Below are 17,488 nucleotides of genomic sequence, written 5' to 3' on the forward strand. Positions count from 1 at the left end.
TTTAATGACATCCCTGGAATACAACATATCTCTGCATCTTGTTTCTGCACAGTTTAACCTGCGATTTCTTTTTTTGTCTTTTGGCAGAAAATGTGCCTGCTGAGCTGCGTGATCCCTTTTACCGTGACCAGTATGAGCAGGAGCACCTTAAACCCCCCGTCATGCGCCTCCTGCAGTCCTCTGAACTTTATTGCCGCACCTATAGCCTTCTCCTGCTGGGTACTGGTCGAACTGGTACGCAGCCCAAAGACAACACTGCCCTGCTACAGCTGCTAGCCGACCTAAGCCTGATCTCCAAAGAGCCTAACACTGCAGTGACTGATGCAGACCTGCGACATAAGCCTATCAAAATGGTAACATTAAGTCAATCATTATCATGATATTTTCCGAGGTTGACTCATTTTGATTGTCTGAGTCAGTGGTCCGCAACCCTTTCTGTACCACAGACTGGTTTACTTTCTGACTCTATTCTCACAGCACCACCCAAATAATGAAACTAGTAACAACATTAACAATAATATTAACAACAATCATTACAATTATAGTAACAATAAAAATAACTCCACTGTGTAATCATTAGATCAATAGGGTTTTAGATAGCAAAGAAAACTGCATTTGATTTTATCATGACAATATTTTTTCTGACAATACTACATTGTACAAAGTTGTTTTGGTTAAACTCTTTCCCATAATTCTCTGTTACAACAGGGCATTGTGAGTAAAAATAGTATGGTGATAAGATACATTTATACAATGTGGTAGCATTATGTTTAAGGAAAAAAAAACTGCAAACACATTTAAAAATCCTGAATGTCTGAATTAAAGTACAGAGGTGTACCTAATGTACAGATGTGTGGCCAGTATGCTTCTCTAGCCGATCTGGCTCGCTACTCGGCGACCTTTTTATCGCTTGGGCTTTTGCATTTTGGCCTTGTTAATGCTTTCATTTGTGGGATTAAAGGGTCCCCAGAAAGCCACCCTCTTTTCATCCCTTCTCCCCTCACCCCTTATTACTCATTCTGCTTATCCCAGAGGATGAGTGGATCCAGCTGCCCGCTCCTTTACCCACAGCAAAAATGCAATCTTCTGCCATAGTGGCTCTGTGCTTGTTTAACCAGAATGTATCTTAGTCCATGTTCATACTTTGTACAGTGGCATAGCCTTAATAATTGTGCAAGAGGGTTTGCGGCCATATCCCACACAGCACAGTAGTCCAACGATTGTGGTGAAATTTTGGTTCGTGTGTCACAGGAACACCTCGGGCTGGGCCTTGTAAGTTAAATCAAGAGGAACTGGTTTGGTATCCTGTCCCCTTTTCTGACCATGAAAAGCTCTCTGTCCCTCACTCCTGCCAGCTCACACGGATGTGGAAACCACCAGCTTGACAATCAGCCAACAATTAAGGTGTCTGAAAAGGGCTGTGTTTTTTTCGTAATTTAATCTCGTGTAATAACTGGACCACTGTGAGAACCTTTTTTGAAGATGCAGTTTAGACCTGTGTTGGCCTAGGCAGTTGTTTAGCCAACAATTGTGAGGATGGGATGGGTCTGGCTGGCAAAAAAAGATTTTTGGACATGATCAGAACAGAATACAGTGATTATTTAGTTTTTATGAACTAATCTTAAAAATGGCTAAATTATTGCCACATCTTACGGTACCCTTTATCATGTTCCTCAATGTAAGTATTTAGTAATTGTACTGATGAACCAACCAGTCAGACTGAATGTGCATTGGGACATTCCTGTTACTGCTCCTTTGGGTACTTCCAAACTTCTGTTGAGCATGTACGGAGGTCAACAAAGTCACACTTTTATATGTTTGCTCTTTGATGGGAAAGAATTTAATTCACCTCCTTTAAAGATTTGACAAATGTGATGATGTAAGCATTTATGTACTTTAATAATTGACTGCGGGTCAAGAAAAATTCTTGTTTCACTGTGCACTCTTTTACATTTTGACATTAGTAGTGGACAAAATACTTTTTTGTAGTGCTCATAGAAACTGGAAGGAATTAGGGAAGCAAAAACTAATCCAATCCAACATTCGTGGATGAATATTATGCTTATGGATTTATGTTTTTAAAGCCAATTATTTTATTTCCAGTTGCATAGTAAGGCAGCATATCAGATAATAGTAGTGTGCTGATATTTCTGTGCAGTTTTGTAAAAAAAATCCTAGAATTCTGCATTTGAGAAGTTACTTTTTCATTTGCGTAATTCTTTATAGTATCAAAAGTCGCAAACTTTAGAAATGTTTTTCACGTCGGTTTGATAGAAGGGGTTTTTATGCATGCAGTCTAAATCCCGGCCCCCTAAACTTTATTTTCTCGGTTGGGTGCTACTCTCCATTCTATATTTCGTTGTAGCCCCCCTTCTGCGTCAGCCCGTGGCAACCAAGCAAATTGGGTCACATTGCAGCCATTAACGAAGGATGTAGCTTCATCAGAGGTCTTGTTGATAAACAGCTTTAGAGTGGCAACAATCTGCAGCATATTTTGCATCAAGTGTGTGAGTCTGATTAGAAGCCCTTTTCAATGTAATGCAGTAAGCTTCTGCAAATCACTGTACCTGATGGAAAGTATCGTTGAAAGGAAACTTCTTTGGCAGTTTCATTTAAAATGTATCTTTGTTCGTAAGAAAAATACAATAGTGCTTTAGAAAAAAGTTCCACACATCTACTGTTGACAAAGCAATACGGTGTGAGCAAAAATACTAACACTTCTCTTTTTTTTTTCTACCAAACGATAAGTTGTGACTTTAAACCCCAAGATGTTACTTTAGTAAAGACTACAACCTCTGCAGCTAAAGGCAAGGTTTATTTCTTTTTAAGGCACTTGGACCTAAAGTCTACTAAAACAGTGCAGTCCTAACAGAAAGTTTTTTTTTTTTGCTTTTTTTGCTGCATGTTATTTATGATCCTCTAAATGCCGGGGCCTTCATATTGAGGGTTAACATATGTAACGATTAGAGATAAACTTTTTAAAGAAAATGTGGAAATTACACAAATTAATAAGTCAATGAATAGATATTTATTTTACTTTCCCACATATTCATTATAAACTTAGCAATTTTATTTAAATTTCAAACTTTCTTCAGTTTGAATAAAGTATTTTCTGTACCTACTGGCCGGTATAGAAATCAGGTTGGGTGATTTGATTAGGGGTGTACAAATGTATATATATGACTTGAGCAAATTGATTAACCTTAAACAAGCCAAAAATCCTGGTCAATATGTGCTATACTTGATTAACATCGAACTAAAAGTTGATCATTATTTTCTTAATGTTTCTATTGTGTCAAATTTAAACAATTATGCCACCAAATTTTGTTTACAGCATTGAATACTAAATTATGCAATGTTAGCCCCCTGTACCATACCCTGAGAAAAAGCTTTGTTATGACCATGCGTCCCTATACCAGTACTTTAGCTAACCTTTTGTTATGAAGCCCTTGAATTAAGAATAAATTACCCACTGTTAAATTGCCCTCCTATGTAAAATCCCCCTCAAGGGCCCCGGACCTGCCTCACCCCAGTTTGCTTCCCCCTCACTGGGCACCAGCATGATTGCTTAGTATTTTGGGGGATTAAGTCATATTCCAGGCATAATCGGGGCGTGTCCTCGTAATAATGTCGCATAATGAGCCAAAGAAATGTCCTGCTGTTATTTGTTTACTTCAACCTCTGCAATGGTTTGACATGCATGTTTTCCAAATTTTTCCACTAATGTGGCTTATAGAGGAAAAACTAATGTAACATAAGGTCACGAAAGAAAAGCATATTTGTGGACAGCATGGAGCTTTTTTACTTACGATGGCCAAGGCATGAGTGAAATGCATTGTGGGTCAGCTGACTGGTTGTCATGGTGATCTGGCAGGCTTTGCCTCGTGCATTCTAGGGTGGCTCCCCTTTCCCTTCTCATTAGTGAGACTAGACCAGCCCACCAAGCAGTGGTCTAAGGCGGCAGGCGGGTGAAGGGGAATGGAGAGTAAGGTGTTATACGAGCACAGCCCTGGTCTAACCATTTCATTTAAAATCTTTCATCTTGAATTTAAAATTATAATAACTGTATAGTATGCACTCTCACCACTAAATCATGTTTATGTCTGATTTGTTTTCCTGTTGATATATTTGTGGAGAATGGAATTTCAAAACATATTTGCTGATTAGGATCATGAGGCCAATTAAAGTGTCCTCTTAGGTGAGCTTCCTCTTTAACCTAATGCCTTGTTTTGGTTATTCATCAAAAAATGAAAAAATTAACACCAATTTTAAACCATAATGTAATAAAAATATTTTTATTAAGGCCTATTGCATTGTATTGCTGTAAATATTTTATTGTTGTGTTTTGACCTCTTCTGCTGTAAATGCACATTTTTTTACATTGTGAATAACAATGGGTTTTACCAACTTTTTTAAGCTACCGCAAGCCCTTGTTTTCCGGGGGGTTGCGTTCCTGAGAAGTATTTATTAGATACTTTATTCATCCCCGTAAGGAAATTCACACTTCCAGCAGTATCCTTTTGTTGTTTATTAACAGATTAGCAGGATGGCCTCTGGGTGCTGTGTTGTAGTTTAGCAACAGCGGAGTGGATGACGTCACACGCTAGGCCAAAAGTTCAACGTCCCTGCAGCAGAGGGAAATCGTTGAGCCCAGATTACAGCACCTCGTGTTCACGTAGATAATGATCCACCTTCTCTCCGCTTCCCGCAGGCTCTTGTGTCTCTGTCTGTCCTACTGTGCTAAAGGACAGATCCACGTTAGTGTCTGGGATGCTAGACTTGAGCCACGTTTCCGTAAAACACAGCAAACTGCATTCCCTGTACGCTTTCATGTTTTTCACCATCACGCCAACACGAGAATTCTTCAGGGCAAGGAGTTGATTCCTTGAATAAACGCATTTTTGTGCGTTAACGCCCATAGCGATTGGATAGAAAAGAATCCAAAGTGTAATTGTCAAACGGGACGAAAAACACCGAAGATAGAAGCAAACACTTAAAACAAATCACAAAAAGAGTGAAGTAACATTGAGCTGCTGGAAAGGCTGCTGCTCGCGGTGGCGCCTATGATGTCTAAAAAAAATAAAGAATTAATTTGATTAATTTAATTTAAATTAATTATTTTAATTAAAAATAAATTTAATTCAAAATTAAATGTAATTAATTAATTATGAAGTCCGTTGGGTTTCCTTAAAAAGCTGAAAGTTAAACATTTTGTCTATAAAGTACAGTGCCGTGAAAAAGTATTTGCCTCCTTCCCAATTTTTTTTTTTTTTTTGCATATTTATCACTCACAAAGGTTTTAGATCATCAAACCAGTTTTAATATCACATAGAGACGACACAAGGAAATACAAATACAACACTGTGCTACCAATGCCCAACTGTGCTCAAAGAGCCTTTATGCTTTATTTTCCACAAGCCTATCTGCTATCTTACTTCTAGCATTGCTGTTCCAGGACGAGCAACACATGAGGAAAATTGGAGAGAGGAGTTAGAAAAGAGAGGCTCACTTAGAGTCCAGGCTAAAAGACTAACAGAACGGTCAAAATGAGTGATCGAAACAAAAGATAAAAGCCAGCATACCTACCCAAAACATGCTAAAAGAGGCCCATCATCTTCACTTGTTTGGATATATTTTGGCGACTGAGTCCGATAAAAAAGAGAGCAGCGATAGGCACTGTAGACTTTGCCGACCAAGACGGGCAACACGACAAATTTATTCCACCAAAAACAATTCAGATCCAAACAAGTGCTAATGCACGTTCGACAAGCTCTGGGCACCATGAACAAAACTATCCAGCTAGACTTAAAATGTGAAAGAAAAGAAGCAGTGATAATTATTCCTATAATACATCTTCTGATAAATGTTTCATTGCGATAATTTTTTTTGTCATATGGCCCAAGCCTTTATTTTCATAGGAAACCGTTAAGAATTAGTCACGTTTGTGTTCCTGCAGAAACAATGTATTTTTCGATTTATCAAATGTTTTAAAAAAAAAAAAAAAAAAAAAGTCCAACTTTGTTTTCAAAGGAGAGCATCTTCCTCTGCTTTTTATCGGTCTGGGCGTTTTAATGACATGATGGCTTATGGAAAAACTTGAAATTGAAAAAGATTGGCACATACATAATGCTGGTTTGTCAAGTGGACCACAACGTCATTGCCGGACAGGCAAAATGGGGGTATTTTCAAATTGTCAAATATCCCATTCCTGGTAAGATACTAACTATAACATCTGCCCTGTGGATGCTACAATGTGTTGGTGGTCATTTACCTATTAGCAGGTTTTACCAAATACAGGAACATGATAATTATAGGCAACAAATAATTTTGATAGTGGGTGATGGTTTTTTTAAAAAATTCATTTTTAGTTTTTTTTGACACAACTGATTATCACAAGCATGACTAGCATGGATCGTCATCAGCTCTGAGAGGATTATACAGTTTTTAATCAGCAGCCGCTGCCTGTTTGTCCTATTTATGCTGCTGAAGCGCATAATTTCTAGAGTAGAGAGAAAAGCTCCCCACAGATGTAGAAGAGTCATCTCTAGCCATACCAGCCATGTCGGACAGACGCAGTTCAGCCACACTGTTTGCCAAAACTGTCAGCCAACCGCTTACTGACACGTGACCAGCAAAGGTCAGCAGTTTGGCGCACGAAATCCATGCATGCGTGCACGCAGCTGAACTGCCAGCCATGCCTTGCTCCCTTATCCCTACCCATGGAGGAATGTCTAGCCTTTAAAGTCGTATTAATGCTGTGTCAAAGGGAACAGGCACTTATTTACACAGATTAGGCTCAGGACTAAAGAGTGAACCCATGACCAGAATGTGTGGTTTGTTACAATTAATAAGAAGGATGATATTGTCAGGTGAGAAGCCCCCTTAATACACAAATGTTAAGTTTTTAGTGTTCTGAACTGGTTGTCTTCAAATGGCCTCTTTTGGAAATACCTAGACCTACCTTTAGGAAAATGTGAAAAAGAAAATGTTTGTTTTTTTAGGTTTTGATCTAAATTGACAAGGTACTAGGTAAGGCTACAACAACTGTCTCACCTGTCTTCCAACTAAAATGCCCATACTAAACTTTTTTGTAGGCATTTGACTGCAAAAAAAAAAAAAAACAATTAGGCGAGAATAAAAAAACCCATTTCTGTGTGTTCCTATTTGGATTACTCAATGTTAGTAGCACTTTCTGTGATTCATTCATATTCCCCAAATAGTTCAAAAACAACCTTCAATTTACTTTGGGTCACCTTGGATTTGGATTTTAGGTGAGTTTTACAGGAATGGTAAGGGGTTAATCATTGCATTATATGCCGTAAGTGTATAAAGATCCTCACGGTTGTACATAAATAAACACTGTGGCTCGTACTGCTCTCTCAATCTGTGTGGCTAATCTAGTGCACTTATGTATTAAAGTCTATATTTTGGGGGGGTGTCTTATAGCAATTATAATAATTATCCTGTGCACCTTTTATAGTGTGGAAAAATACGGTATTGTTAATTTAATTCTTATTATTATTTTTGACCTTAGTAACGGTTCTCATTGCTATAGCTACACTGAAACACAAAAAGCTAATAGAAATATTAGTAGAATGCCTTGAAATTTGAATCCTTCCAAACTTAAGTGTCTTTACAACAACAAAAACATTGCTTGGTTGTTGCACTCTTGTAGTGTCCAGAGTGCACACATAAGCTAAAGTCTTCCTATTAAAACAATCTTATTGTGCTGACTTAATGTGGTCTGTCTGTTGAAGCTGGAATAAGAAAGTGTACTTAGTATTGGAAGGAGACAAACAACTGTGTGAAAAAAAAAACAACTGAATGCAAATAATATGTGAGTCATGTTTTGTTCAACAAAAGAGAAAGCAGGATGCGGCTGAGGTGGAATAGATGACAAACCCAGTCCATATACACATGGAGACGTGTAGCTGTATTACTGATCCGTTTCCAATGTAATGGTTTAACGAGAAAATGCATACTAGTCCAAAGTTCACTCTTTTCAACTGACGTGTTTGGTTGTTCAGCCCTCCTGGCAATGTTTTTGCTGACTCGCATATAGCATGTGGGGACGCCTACAGGAGGCACTGTGTATATTACCTAGTAATATCCATCAGTTGAGCTCTACCTCTTTGCAAATATTGTATTCTTCCTTAAACTACTTTTGAAATTGATTGGTCATTTATAAACAATGTATTTGAATCCGTTCTGTTGCACACCTTGCAGAGTGCTCATCTTTCGGTGATTGATGCCCTCATGACCGTGGGAGCCTCTGAGACGGTGACATTGGTGAAGGCAAGCCCTTCTAAAGACCTTTTGGGTGTGTCTTCGAGCTGGGAAGATGCTCTGCTTCACTGGGTTAACACGGTGAGTCACGACAGTTTTTTGGCCTTCACTTCATAACCATAATATCAAGTACATCTGCACAGTCCAGCAATTTCGAGACTTTCCAAAATACAATCGAACCCATTTTATTCAAGAACCCCTTCACACGAGAATTTCAATACACAAGTTTTTTGTCCACAAAAATTGTGCTCGCTTTACAAAGGAAAATCCAGTTCACGAGCAGTCGCAGAGGCTACAACTAGAGCGTGCTCACCACACCACACCTGACCGCTCACTGCCATTAGCTCGGTGCAGTTTGCGCTTGCGCCTTCTGCCATCAGGCACCTGATTCCCCACCCTTAGTTATACCTTTTGGACTACCTGTATTTTATAGCAAGTGTGTTTTGATCTCTTTAATCGCATTTTATAGCATCTCCTCTTGTTGACTTTTTGTAATCTTAACTTTAAGTTCCCGAAAAGCAAACTATAAGGAATCTATGAGAAAAAAGAAGAATGATGACATTTCAACAAAGAAATAATTAAAGAAACATGAGCGTCGTGTTCTCGTGAATGACCATGCCAAGGAATACAATCGGAAGAGCGGGTGTCGATCAGGGAAGAATTTATGCAGCCGCGCTTTGCTGCTATGATTTCCAAAGGGGGTTGTATTCCTGTTGCAACAAAAACAGCATAAAGGAGGCTGGCGTCTATAAAAGAGAGTAGAGAAGTGCTGACTAAGTGGGAGGAAGTTGATGCTTTTGTTAAAAAACATCCAGGAAAAGTGGAAACTGGTCCTTAATGACACTTGCCTTACTTATCAAAAAACGTGTGGCGTCACTCCTTCCACACACCTATTCCCGCATGGCAAATTGAGGTCCCCTATGTTAAGTCCTCATAATAAACTATCTTTTTTTTTTTGTCAATTTTATCTATCTTATTGCTGGACTTTCATGTTTAATACATTTTAATGTGTTTTTAGTGATCAGGAAAATGTCTTTTATGGCTATTTAGAGTTCACTTTGATCCTTTTTGAAGGTTGAACAAGCCAATTAGGATTTGATTATTTAATATTGGGAAAATGTGTTGGTTTCTCAAGCAAGTCGTGGTACAAGCACGATTCTGGATTGAATTAAGCTCGTATGTAGAGGTGCCACTGTAGGCTAAGTTAATGCATCGCATTATCCTCAGAGTTTCATGTTCTATAATGTGAAAGATGCGTATACAACATATAATTTAGCATCGTATTAGCCCTCTTAAAGACTTGAAATTGTCTGCCAATATGTTAAGTGGTTCTTACCATATGCAGTATTTAGATTCGGTGGTGACAAGTTCATGCATGTACCATATCGCTAAAGTCCACCGGGAGAGCTCCTGCTCCGCTGTGACTCCAATGAGGACAACAATCATTATAATGGATGGATGTACTATTACAAATATAAATAACTTGTTTTGATGTGCTCACTTTCAGCTCAACCAGAGGTTGAGGGAACTTACAGAAGGAGCACCAATTGAACAAGTACCTCAGACCATGACAGAGAATGAGTCACAATCTCTTCAACCTGCTGTGAGTGTTTATTTGCTATATCCAAACACGTTTATCCACATGTCTGCATTTCTGCAAAACTTTACAGACTGCTACAATTGTGAACTGGTGATCTTGTATTTTGCACCAACACTTTTGCTGATACTAAATATATCTGGGTTCAGTCAGTGTCAACAAGGTCATTTGAAAGAATCCCCACAATCTTTTGTTTTTGTATGACTGTTCCTTCCTTAAGTGTCAGGATTTAAATCTCTTTGTGCTCCTGTCCTCTCCTTTTTTTCTCCTTGTCGTCATTCCGTCCATAAACAACACTGACAGTGTCCTACTCGGTGGTACTGGAAACTAATTCCTGTAAGTTCCCTCTATTTACTGTGTTCCTTTTCATCCTTTCAGACAGCAAACGTCTGACAGGTTTGACAATTTTTTTTGTTTATTTTGTTTTGCTTGTTACATTTAGTTCTAATATTGCAAATTTAGGCTGTAGCGCCATTGATTAACCTGCGAGTGGGTGAATAATAGCCAAGTGTATGCATGACATGTCTGCACATGTTTAACCTGTATTAACTCATCCACTGCCATAACGTATGAATACGTTTTCAGAAGTGTTGTCCCAGAGTGCCAAAATGTAAATATTTTTCGTTTTTTGCTTCATTTTAAAGATCTATTATAAAGGCTTTGGTGCTGGTCATCAGTAAATATCGGGCCTTCTGGGAATGATTTCAGTATGATAAATTTCTACTAGAAAGCAGTAGGGGCATTGATGAGATCCTTGTCTGCACAACGAGTAAACCCCAGTTGGTAGTGCTGTTTCTCTTTTTCCGGTGAGTAGGATTGTGTGAGCGGCCCCACATAGCAGGATAAATAGTAATATGCAGTTATAAGTTCAAAAAAGATGACAAAGTCCCATCATAATTATCTGGTCAGTAATGGATGATGTTTTGTAAGCATTTACAGGAACGCTGTCCCCCGAGGGATCGCGATCGCCATGGTGACCAAAAGTTAATGCATCAGTTCACTGTTCTTGCAATAAATGTTATGTATCAAGCAAAATGCCCTTGTGTTTGTTGAAACAATGGTTTAGATATTGTAGGTATCGCAAATGGGGTGAAAAGCACCGATGTAAATGTTTTGCTCGAAATGCAACCCTTCAAAAAAGCCGTTCTTCTTGGAATCGCAATATTTAACCTTTGCTTACGTAAATATTTTTTTGGAATGAAAGATGAGGGTTAAAGCTCTTTTATTATATTTTATTTTATTGTCATTTGTCTATATAGCTCTATAGTACTCAATTTTTGTAGGCCTTCAAAAAGGCAAAAATTAACATTTGAGAGAAATGTCTAGCATTGAATGAGTTAAGAGTAGTAGTTTGCATGTGGGAATTTTTCCAAACTTCCTCAACTTGTTTTTCCCCAGCATCTTTATCTCATTTTTATTTTTACATATAATATTATTATCGTGTATGCATGTACACAATGCAACTCTTTATGTGGCCTCTCTTCTTTTGTTTAAAATCTCTGTCACACCATATGTAAGTTCGGGCCTAACAAAACAAGCTGGACCTTACTAAGGCCCGTGGGTATTGATGCCTGATTCCGACCAATTAACTTGTTTTGCAGACTGGGACAGAGAACTGCTCTGGAAAAAGGGCAGGTCCATGGTGTTCACGTGCTCCGTGCTCTGCTCCTGTTTAGTAGTCAAATAGTAGATGCCACACAGTGCCTTCTCTTGTCCATCTAAATGATTTTATAACAAGTAATTTTTTTTGTCTATTTTCAGTATATTGCTTTAGAATACAGCGATACATAATGTTTAACAAATTACATAACTATATTTTTTCGGTGACAGAATTTTGTTTTGTAATATACCCCAAAAAGGCTCCTTACGTAGATTATTTGATTTTGTGCGCTCTTTCCGTAACTTGATATTGACGAGCAATTCATCTGCTTACTGCAACCCCTTGTGCAAAAAGTATACTTTTTCCATTTGTTTTAATTTTTCCGTTCTTATATTGAAATACGGTGATGCATGACGATTTGGGGTTAAACATGGAAACTTCCGGTTAAACAAAAATATATTTAGTGTTTATGAATAATTTTCTCATCGCAACCTAATACAAAACCACTGCTAAAAGCTCGATCCTCATTCAGGGGCCACTCAAGGATCCCGGCCAAAACTCATACCGGGTCAGGATAAGGTTTAAGATCGTACCTCTACCAGCACTTTACTGCTTTACTGTGCTCATTTGGGAAGTGTCACTTAATATGTGTTGTGTATGTATTTTCAGGTCATATATAGACGTTTGCACATACAACATGTGATGTACAAAACCACTCATAACTCTCATCTCTCATCTCTCATTAGCCGTACCGCTTATCCTCATTAGAGTCGCGGGGGGCTGGAGCCCATCCCAACCATCTCCGGGCAGTGGGCAGGGGACACCCCGAACTGGTTGCCAGCCAGTCGCAGGGCACACAGGGACAGACAACTCATTCGCTCATTCACACCTAGGGACAATTTGGACCGGCCAATTCACCTGAGATGCATGTTTTTGGAACGTGGGAGGAAACCAGAGTGCCCGGAGGAAACCCACGCAAGCACGGGGAGAACATACAAACTCCGCACAGGAAGTCTGGAGCTGGATTTGAACCCACAACAGGTTCCCATGACATGAACTGTGCTGCACAAGCGCTAACCACTGCGCTGCCGTGCTGCCCACTCATAACTCTTTTTCTATATTACAATAACTTTTTGTGACTAATATTTTGCATTTCACATTGCATGATGGTTGAGAAGAACAGTCCCTCATAATTTACAGATCATTGGTTTTGTGGAGTTTGCATGTTCACTCTATTCCTGTGAGGTTTTTCTCAAGGTATTCTGTTTATTTTAAACTTTCTAAAAACATTGATAGCAGGTTAATCAGATTCCAATAGGAATCTCTAAATTGTGATATACTACAAAGTTGATTCATAGCTGAGCAATGGCCATGTTATGCTGTGGTGTTATAGAAATTTTCTATATTTGTCAATTTAGTTAAGAATTTTTATTAATGTTTGTTGTCCATATCCAGTTGTCTAATTGTTTTTGTTTGTACATTGCAGCTTCGCTACAGAAAGGACAAAATTCAATCCAAACAGAATCCTGTTTTTCCAATTGTGAATAAAGTTCGAGATTTATCTGATGGCAGTGCTATTGCTGCTGTTCTATATTACTACTGCCCCAGCTTGCTAAGAATTGAAGGTAACAACCATTCAAATGCACTATGTTGCCATCTGATCATTACAGGTGATCTTTCATGTCTTCTTGTCGGCTTCCTGCAGATTTTTGTATGAAGGAGACCATGTCAGCCACTGACAGCTTGTACAACTTGCAGTTCATCCGTGAGTTCAGTGACAGCTGCCTGAAGAGTTGCTGCCACTTGTCCTTGGAGGATTTTCTGTATTCACCAGAAGAGCTCCAGGTACTGACAATCATCTTGGCCTGAAAAACATTGCTTAGCTAATTTTTTCTTTCTACTTTTGTTATTTGTTCAGCTCAATGTGCTGAGCTTTCTAGCTGAGCTGCTTCACTGGTTCGAAGTACAGAGGCCAGACTTTGTTCAACCTGTGGACTCATTTGGTAGGCGTCAATCATTCACACTGATCGTTTAAGAACATTATGTGGGTGCTGTGCTTACAATAATGCCAACCAAATGAATGAATGAATGAAGCAATGAATGAATGAATGAACGAATGAAGCAAATGTATAAAGCAAACATCAGGAACAAGCTATCCCAGCACACCATCTACTAAATATAAAAACGTGTTTTCTCTTTGTTATGGTGTTTGAGGTACTTTCATGTTCTTCAAAAATTTTACACATCATAGAGAACATTAACAATTTCATAAAGGGGATTGTAAATTTAATGAGCACCACAATGAATGAATGAATGACTGAATTAAATTTTTATCATTGGAAATTTGTATAGATTTGGAATGCACCAGTGGGACCTGAGTGTATTTTGAAATTAAAATGATCATATAACACTGTTAATACAGGCTTTTTTAAACTTGATGCTTTTTCTGTTCTTTTGCATTAGATGGCTCCACATTATCAACACCCCTGGGTGGGAACAGTAATAAGTGAGTTACTTCATTAATACACAGTGGTGTACATCACATTTGCTTTGATGTAAGATTTTTTGTGGGGGACTAAACCCAGTTTCTGCTTCCTTAGCACTTCTCCATCAATCTTCAAGAAGCCCTTCCTCCCGATTTCTTCCCCTGCAACAGGTGAGATCATGGTTGTTGTGAACATTTTACAATACCTGTAATACTGTGTTATAATGAGGCATTTTAGTGATCCCTAATGGGCCAAGCAGGCATACGGATGTCTGTTTTTAGAATGATCTCAGTGGTTTTCGTTTCTCGTCTAAAAGAGTACATTTATTGATGTTAGTGTCTTTTCGCATGTTGTGTGCATCCTTGTGCATGTTTTTACTTTTATGTATTTCACTGCATTTAGGTTCTATGAATCACTCTACCTCAATGTCTCATTTAGAAAGAGTAGGAAAGACGTGGAGCAAGAAAAGGTGTGTTATTATTAACAACTCAACACAGTGCATTTAATCGTTTTAAATATTTCTCCCTTTATTTTTTCTGTCCAGCCGCCCCCTATCAGCAGTATCTTTCAGCATTCCTTTCGGTTTGGACAGTGATGTAGACATTGTGATGGGTAACCCTGTGATTACACGATCTCTGAGTTCAGACCAGCTCAACCCAACGAGCCCAAATGTGACTCGGTCGCCCTTCACGCCCCCAAACGCTTCAAACGGTGTTCACAGAGCCTCCTGGTCCTCCCAGAGTCCCACTCATCCCATATTAGCAGAAAATGGCATCGGTCCGACTGAAACAGGAGAGCTGCCAACCATTGAAGAGGCCCTTCAGATAATTCACAACGAGAGAAAGATGGAGCCTCGTCTACATCCCGATGGAGCTCCTGACGGCTTTTACCTCCATTCTCCGGATGACCCCGCCAATGCAAGACATCAGCGAAAGTCTGCGCCTGTCAGCTGCTCTGCCCCCATGCGCTCAGGAATGACGCGCCATCCTGTGAGAGAGTCCAAAGAGCCCACTCGAACCAGAAACACTTCAGAATGCTCTCGTGACGATGACTCTGTATTAAGAGATGGTAGCGTGGACTCTGACGCATCAGAGGACACGCCTCGAGCTCAGTCCATATCCAACACACCAGGGGCTGATACTGAGTCTCATAGGCATGGTAGCATGGAGGGATCGGATAGTGGTGTGAAAATGACCAGCTTTGCAGAACGCAAAAAGAAGCAAAGTGGCGATTCTCACAAGGCCAGCGACGCTTCTCTTCCGCTTGCAACCTCGTGGGATGTCACGTTTGATGAAACCCCAGGCAAGAGCCCTCAGCTCACGAATGAAATGTCCGAGCTTGGGGTTCGACTTGAGGAAAAGCGGCGGGCAATTGAAGCCCAGAAGAAGCGCATCGAGGCCATCTTTGCCAAGCATCGACAAAGGCTGGGCAAGAGTGCCTTTCTACAGCTGAAAAAGGAGCAGCAGGATGAAGATAGTGACGCCAAAGGAAGCCAGTTACACACTTCTTCCACCAACGAAGACGTGGCTAGATTGGCTCTTGAGGAACGTCTAGCCAGCATGGAGGAAGAGCCTCTACCCTCTGCGGAGCATGAAAGTCGAGGTAATGCGGGGCTTGGGTCTGCCAAAGCGATGCCGAGAATGCCGGGTGAAAAAGCAGCGGTGCCACTTGGGGACTACAACAACGCTGTATCCAAGCTGACTGCAGCCCTCACTTCGCTTCAGAGTGACATGCAACGGCTCACTGATCAGCAGAATCAACTCGTTCAAAAGAAAGCTTCGGGCAAAAAATCCTGGGTCATTCCGCCCAGCCCCAAGACTTCCACCCAGTCACCCTCCCCTTCCCGCCTCTCACGAGAATACCCCCGCGACTATCCTTCAGCCTCGCCATCGCCATCCCGCAAAGTCCAAAACCACATCATCCCTCCAAAGTCTCCTCAATTGGCCCATCGTCGAACTCAGTCCGTGCCCCCTAAAAGCCCCAAACACGGTCGCCCTTCAGAGGGAAGAACCCCGGCTTTATCCAGGGTCATTAACACACCACAAAGTGTGGACCGCATTCCTCACCTTCGTCGTGTCAACCCCTCGCAATCGCAAATCCAAACTTCAACGTCCTTTTCCATCGGTGACGCAGAGAGCTTCGACGAAGTCCGCTCTTTGGCAGCAACGCCCTTTTCCACAGCGACGCTCACCCCTATGCCGACGCCCACTCCGACACCTCGTTTTTATGTGGATGATGCCCTGTCAGATGCAGGCTCCAACGACTATGAAAGTATATTTAGCGTAGACATGGAGCCAAGGCCTACACATGAAAACCGGAAGGAGGGAGCGATAGGTGGCGGCTCTAGTTCCGGTGCCCCATCAGAGTGCTCCTTTGAGAGCGATGCCCTGCCCGTGGCAGTTAATGGCAAACGGGATAGCCTCATTGAGATCTCCTTGTCCTCTCTGCAAGGAGATGTTGAGGAGGATGACCAAGTCTTCGATCCTTTTTCCAACTCTGCAAGCGAGAAAAAGGACCAGGAGGCAAAAGCAGGTGTTGGCTTTTTCTTCAAGGTAGGAAATGTAATCCTGCGTGTAATTACTTGCCGGCGTTTTTCAAATGGTCCTTTAATTTAGGATGACAAGGAGCGACCCAAAGATGAGATGGCGCAAAGGAAAGCTGCATTGTTGGAAAAACAGCAGAGGAGAACTGAGGAAATGAAGAGACGCAAGCAGGAGCAGGAAAAAGAGTCAAAGTGAGTTGTCATTTTGAGACCTGACATATAAAAGGGGATAAGACTTTTGGTTTTAGTATTAGTTTTTACCTTGCAGTTAAGCAGTCTTTGGATTGAATACTATTACCACAAGCCTTTTTTTGTGAATATCGCTTTATTCAAAATATATCGCTTATTCTTTGTTTTGAAGTTTTCTCTAGTTTCCCTCGACATTGTATGTAGTATTCAAAATGAACAACGGTTTGGAAAAGATTGTGTAACAATTTCCCTAAATCAAAACTACAAATTTCTAGATTTTTGAAAAAGTTATTTTCTGCTCTTACCCCAGCAGGCCCGACTGGATGGTTATCGAAGGTTGGGGCAAAAAGGATCAGGAGAGGCCTCAGACCCCCAGTACCCCTCTGGCTTCACAAAACCCCTCAGCCGAAGGAACCCCCCAGCGCAGAGGAGAGTTCACGCGGCAGGAATACGAGCGCAGGCAGCAGCTGAAGATCATGGAGGACCTGGACAAGGTGCTGAGGCAAAAGCCCACCACAGTGCGAGGTGTCAAGAAGCAGAGACCCAAAACCGTGTTTAGGGATGATTCGGCCCTCGCGCAAAGCCCAGTCAAGGGGATTTTGGGTAATTATTCTTGTTATTATATTTTCCACATTAATCACTCATGCTGTGTTAAATATACAAGTTTCTTTTTGTAGGCAGAGGACTGAACAAAGTATACTCCCACTCCACCATGAACCTGTCCTCTATGGCAAATGACTCTGGAGGATTGACTGTCAGGAGGTCTACCAGGTAACAGACAATTCTGA

General features: G+C 40.5%; 1 protein-coding gene across 3 annotated transcripts in view; it reads left to right on the forward strand.

The window, feature by feature from the left end:
- Positions 1-17,488, forward strand: part of camsap3 (calmodulin regulated spectrin-associated protein family, member 3) — a 38,694-nt gene that overhangs the window by 18,311 nt on the left and 2,895 nt on the right. Inside the window, exons 2-15 of one of the 3 annotated variants that reach the window (XM_088328811.1) lie at positions 88-353; positions 8,227-8,367; positions 9,794-9,889; positions 10,187-10,219; positions 12,970-13,108; positions 13,189-13,328; positions 13,402-13,486; positions 13,947-13,989; positions 14,084-14,139; positions 14,372-14,438; positions 14,514-16,521; positions 16,585-16,703; positions 17,011-17,303; positions 17,378-17,471. In XM_088328811.1, the coding sequence (XP_088184937.1) occupies positions 88-353; positions 8,227-8,367; positions 9,794-9,889; positions 10,187-10,219; positions 12,970-13,108; positions 13,189-13,328; positions 13,402-13,486; positions 13,947-13,989; positions 14,084-14,139; positions 14,372-14,438; positions 14,514-16,521; positions 16,585-16,703; positions 17,011-17,303; positions 17,378-17,471 (3,580 nt within the window). The remainder of the gene's footprint in view (positions 1-87; positions 354-8,226; positions 8,368-9,793; positions 9,890-10,186; positions 10,220-12,969; positions 13,109-13,188; positions 13,329-13,401; positions 13,487-13,946; positions 13,990-14,083; positions 14,140-14,371; positions 14,439-14,513; positions 16,522-16,584; positions 16,704-17,010; positions 17,304-17,377; positions 17,472-17,488) is intronic. The other 2 variants (XM_088328819.1, XM_088328827.1) reach the window with 2 other exon arrangements.

The sequence above is a fragment of the Urocampus carinirostris genome, chromosome 1, assembly GCF_059441175.1.
Source record: "Urocampus carinirostris isolate Australia breed hairy pipefish chromosome 1, RoL_Ucar_1.0, whole genome shotgun sequence".
Taxonomy (NCBI): domain Eukaryota; kingdom Metazoa; phylum Chordata; class Actinopteri; order Syngnathiformes; family Syngnathidae; genus Urocampus; species Urocampus carinirostris.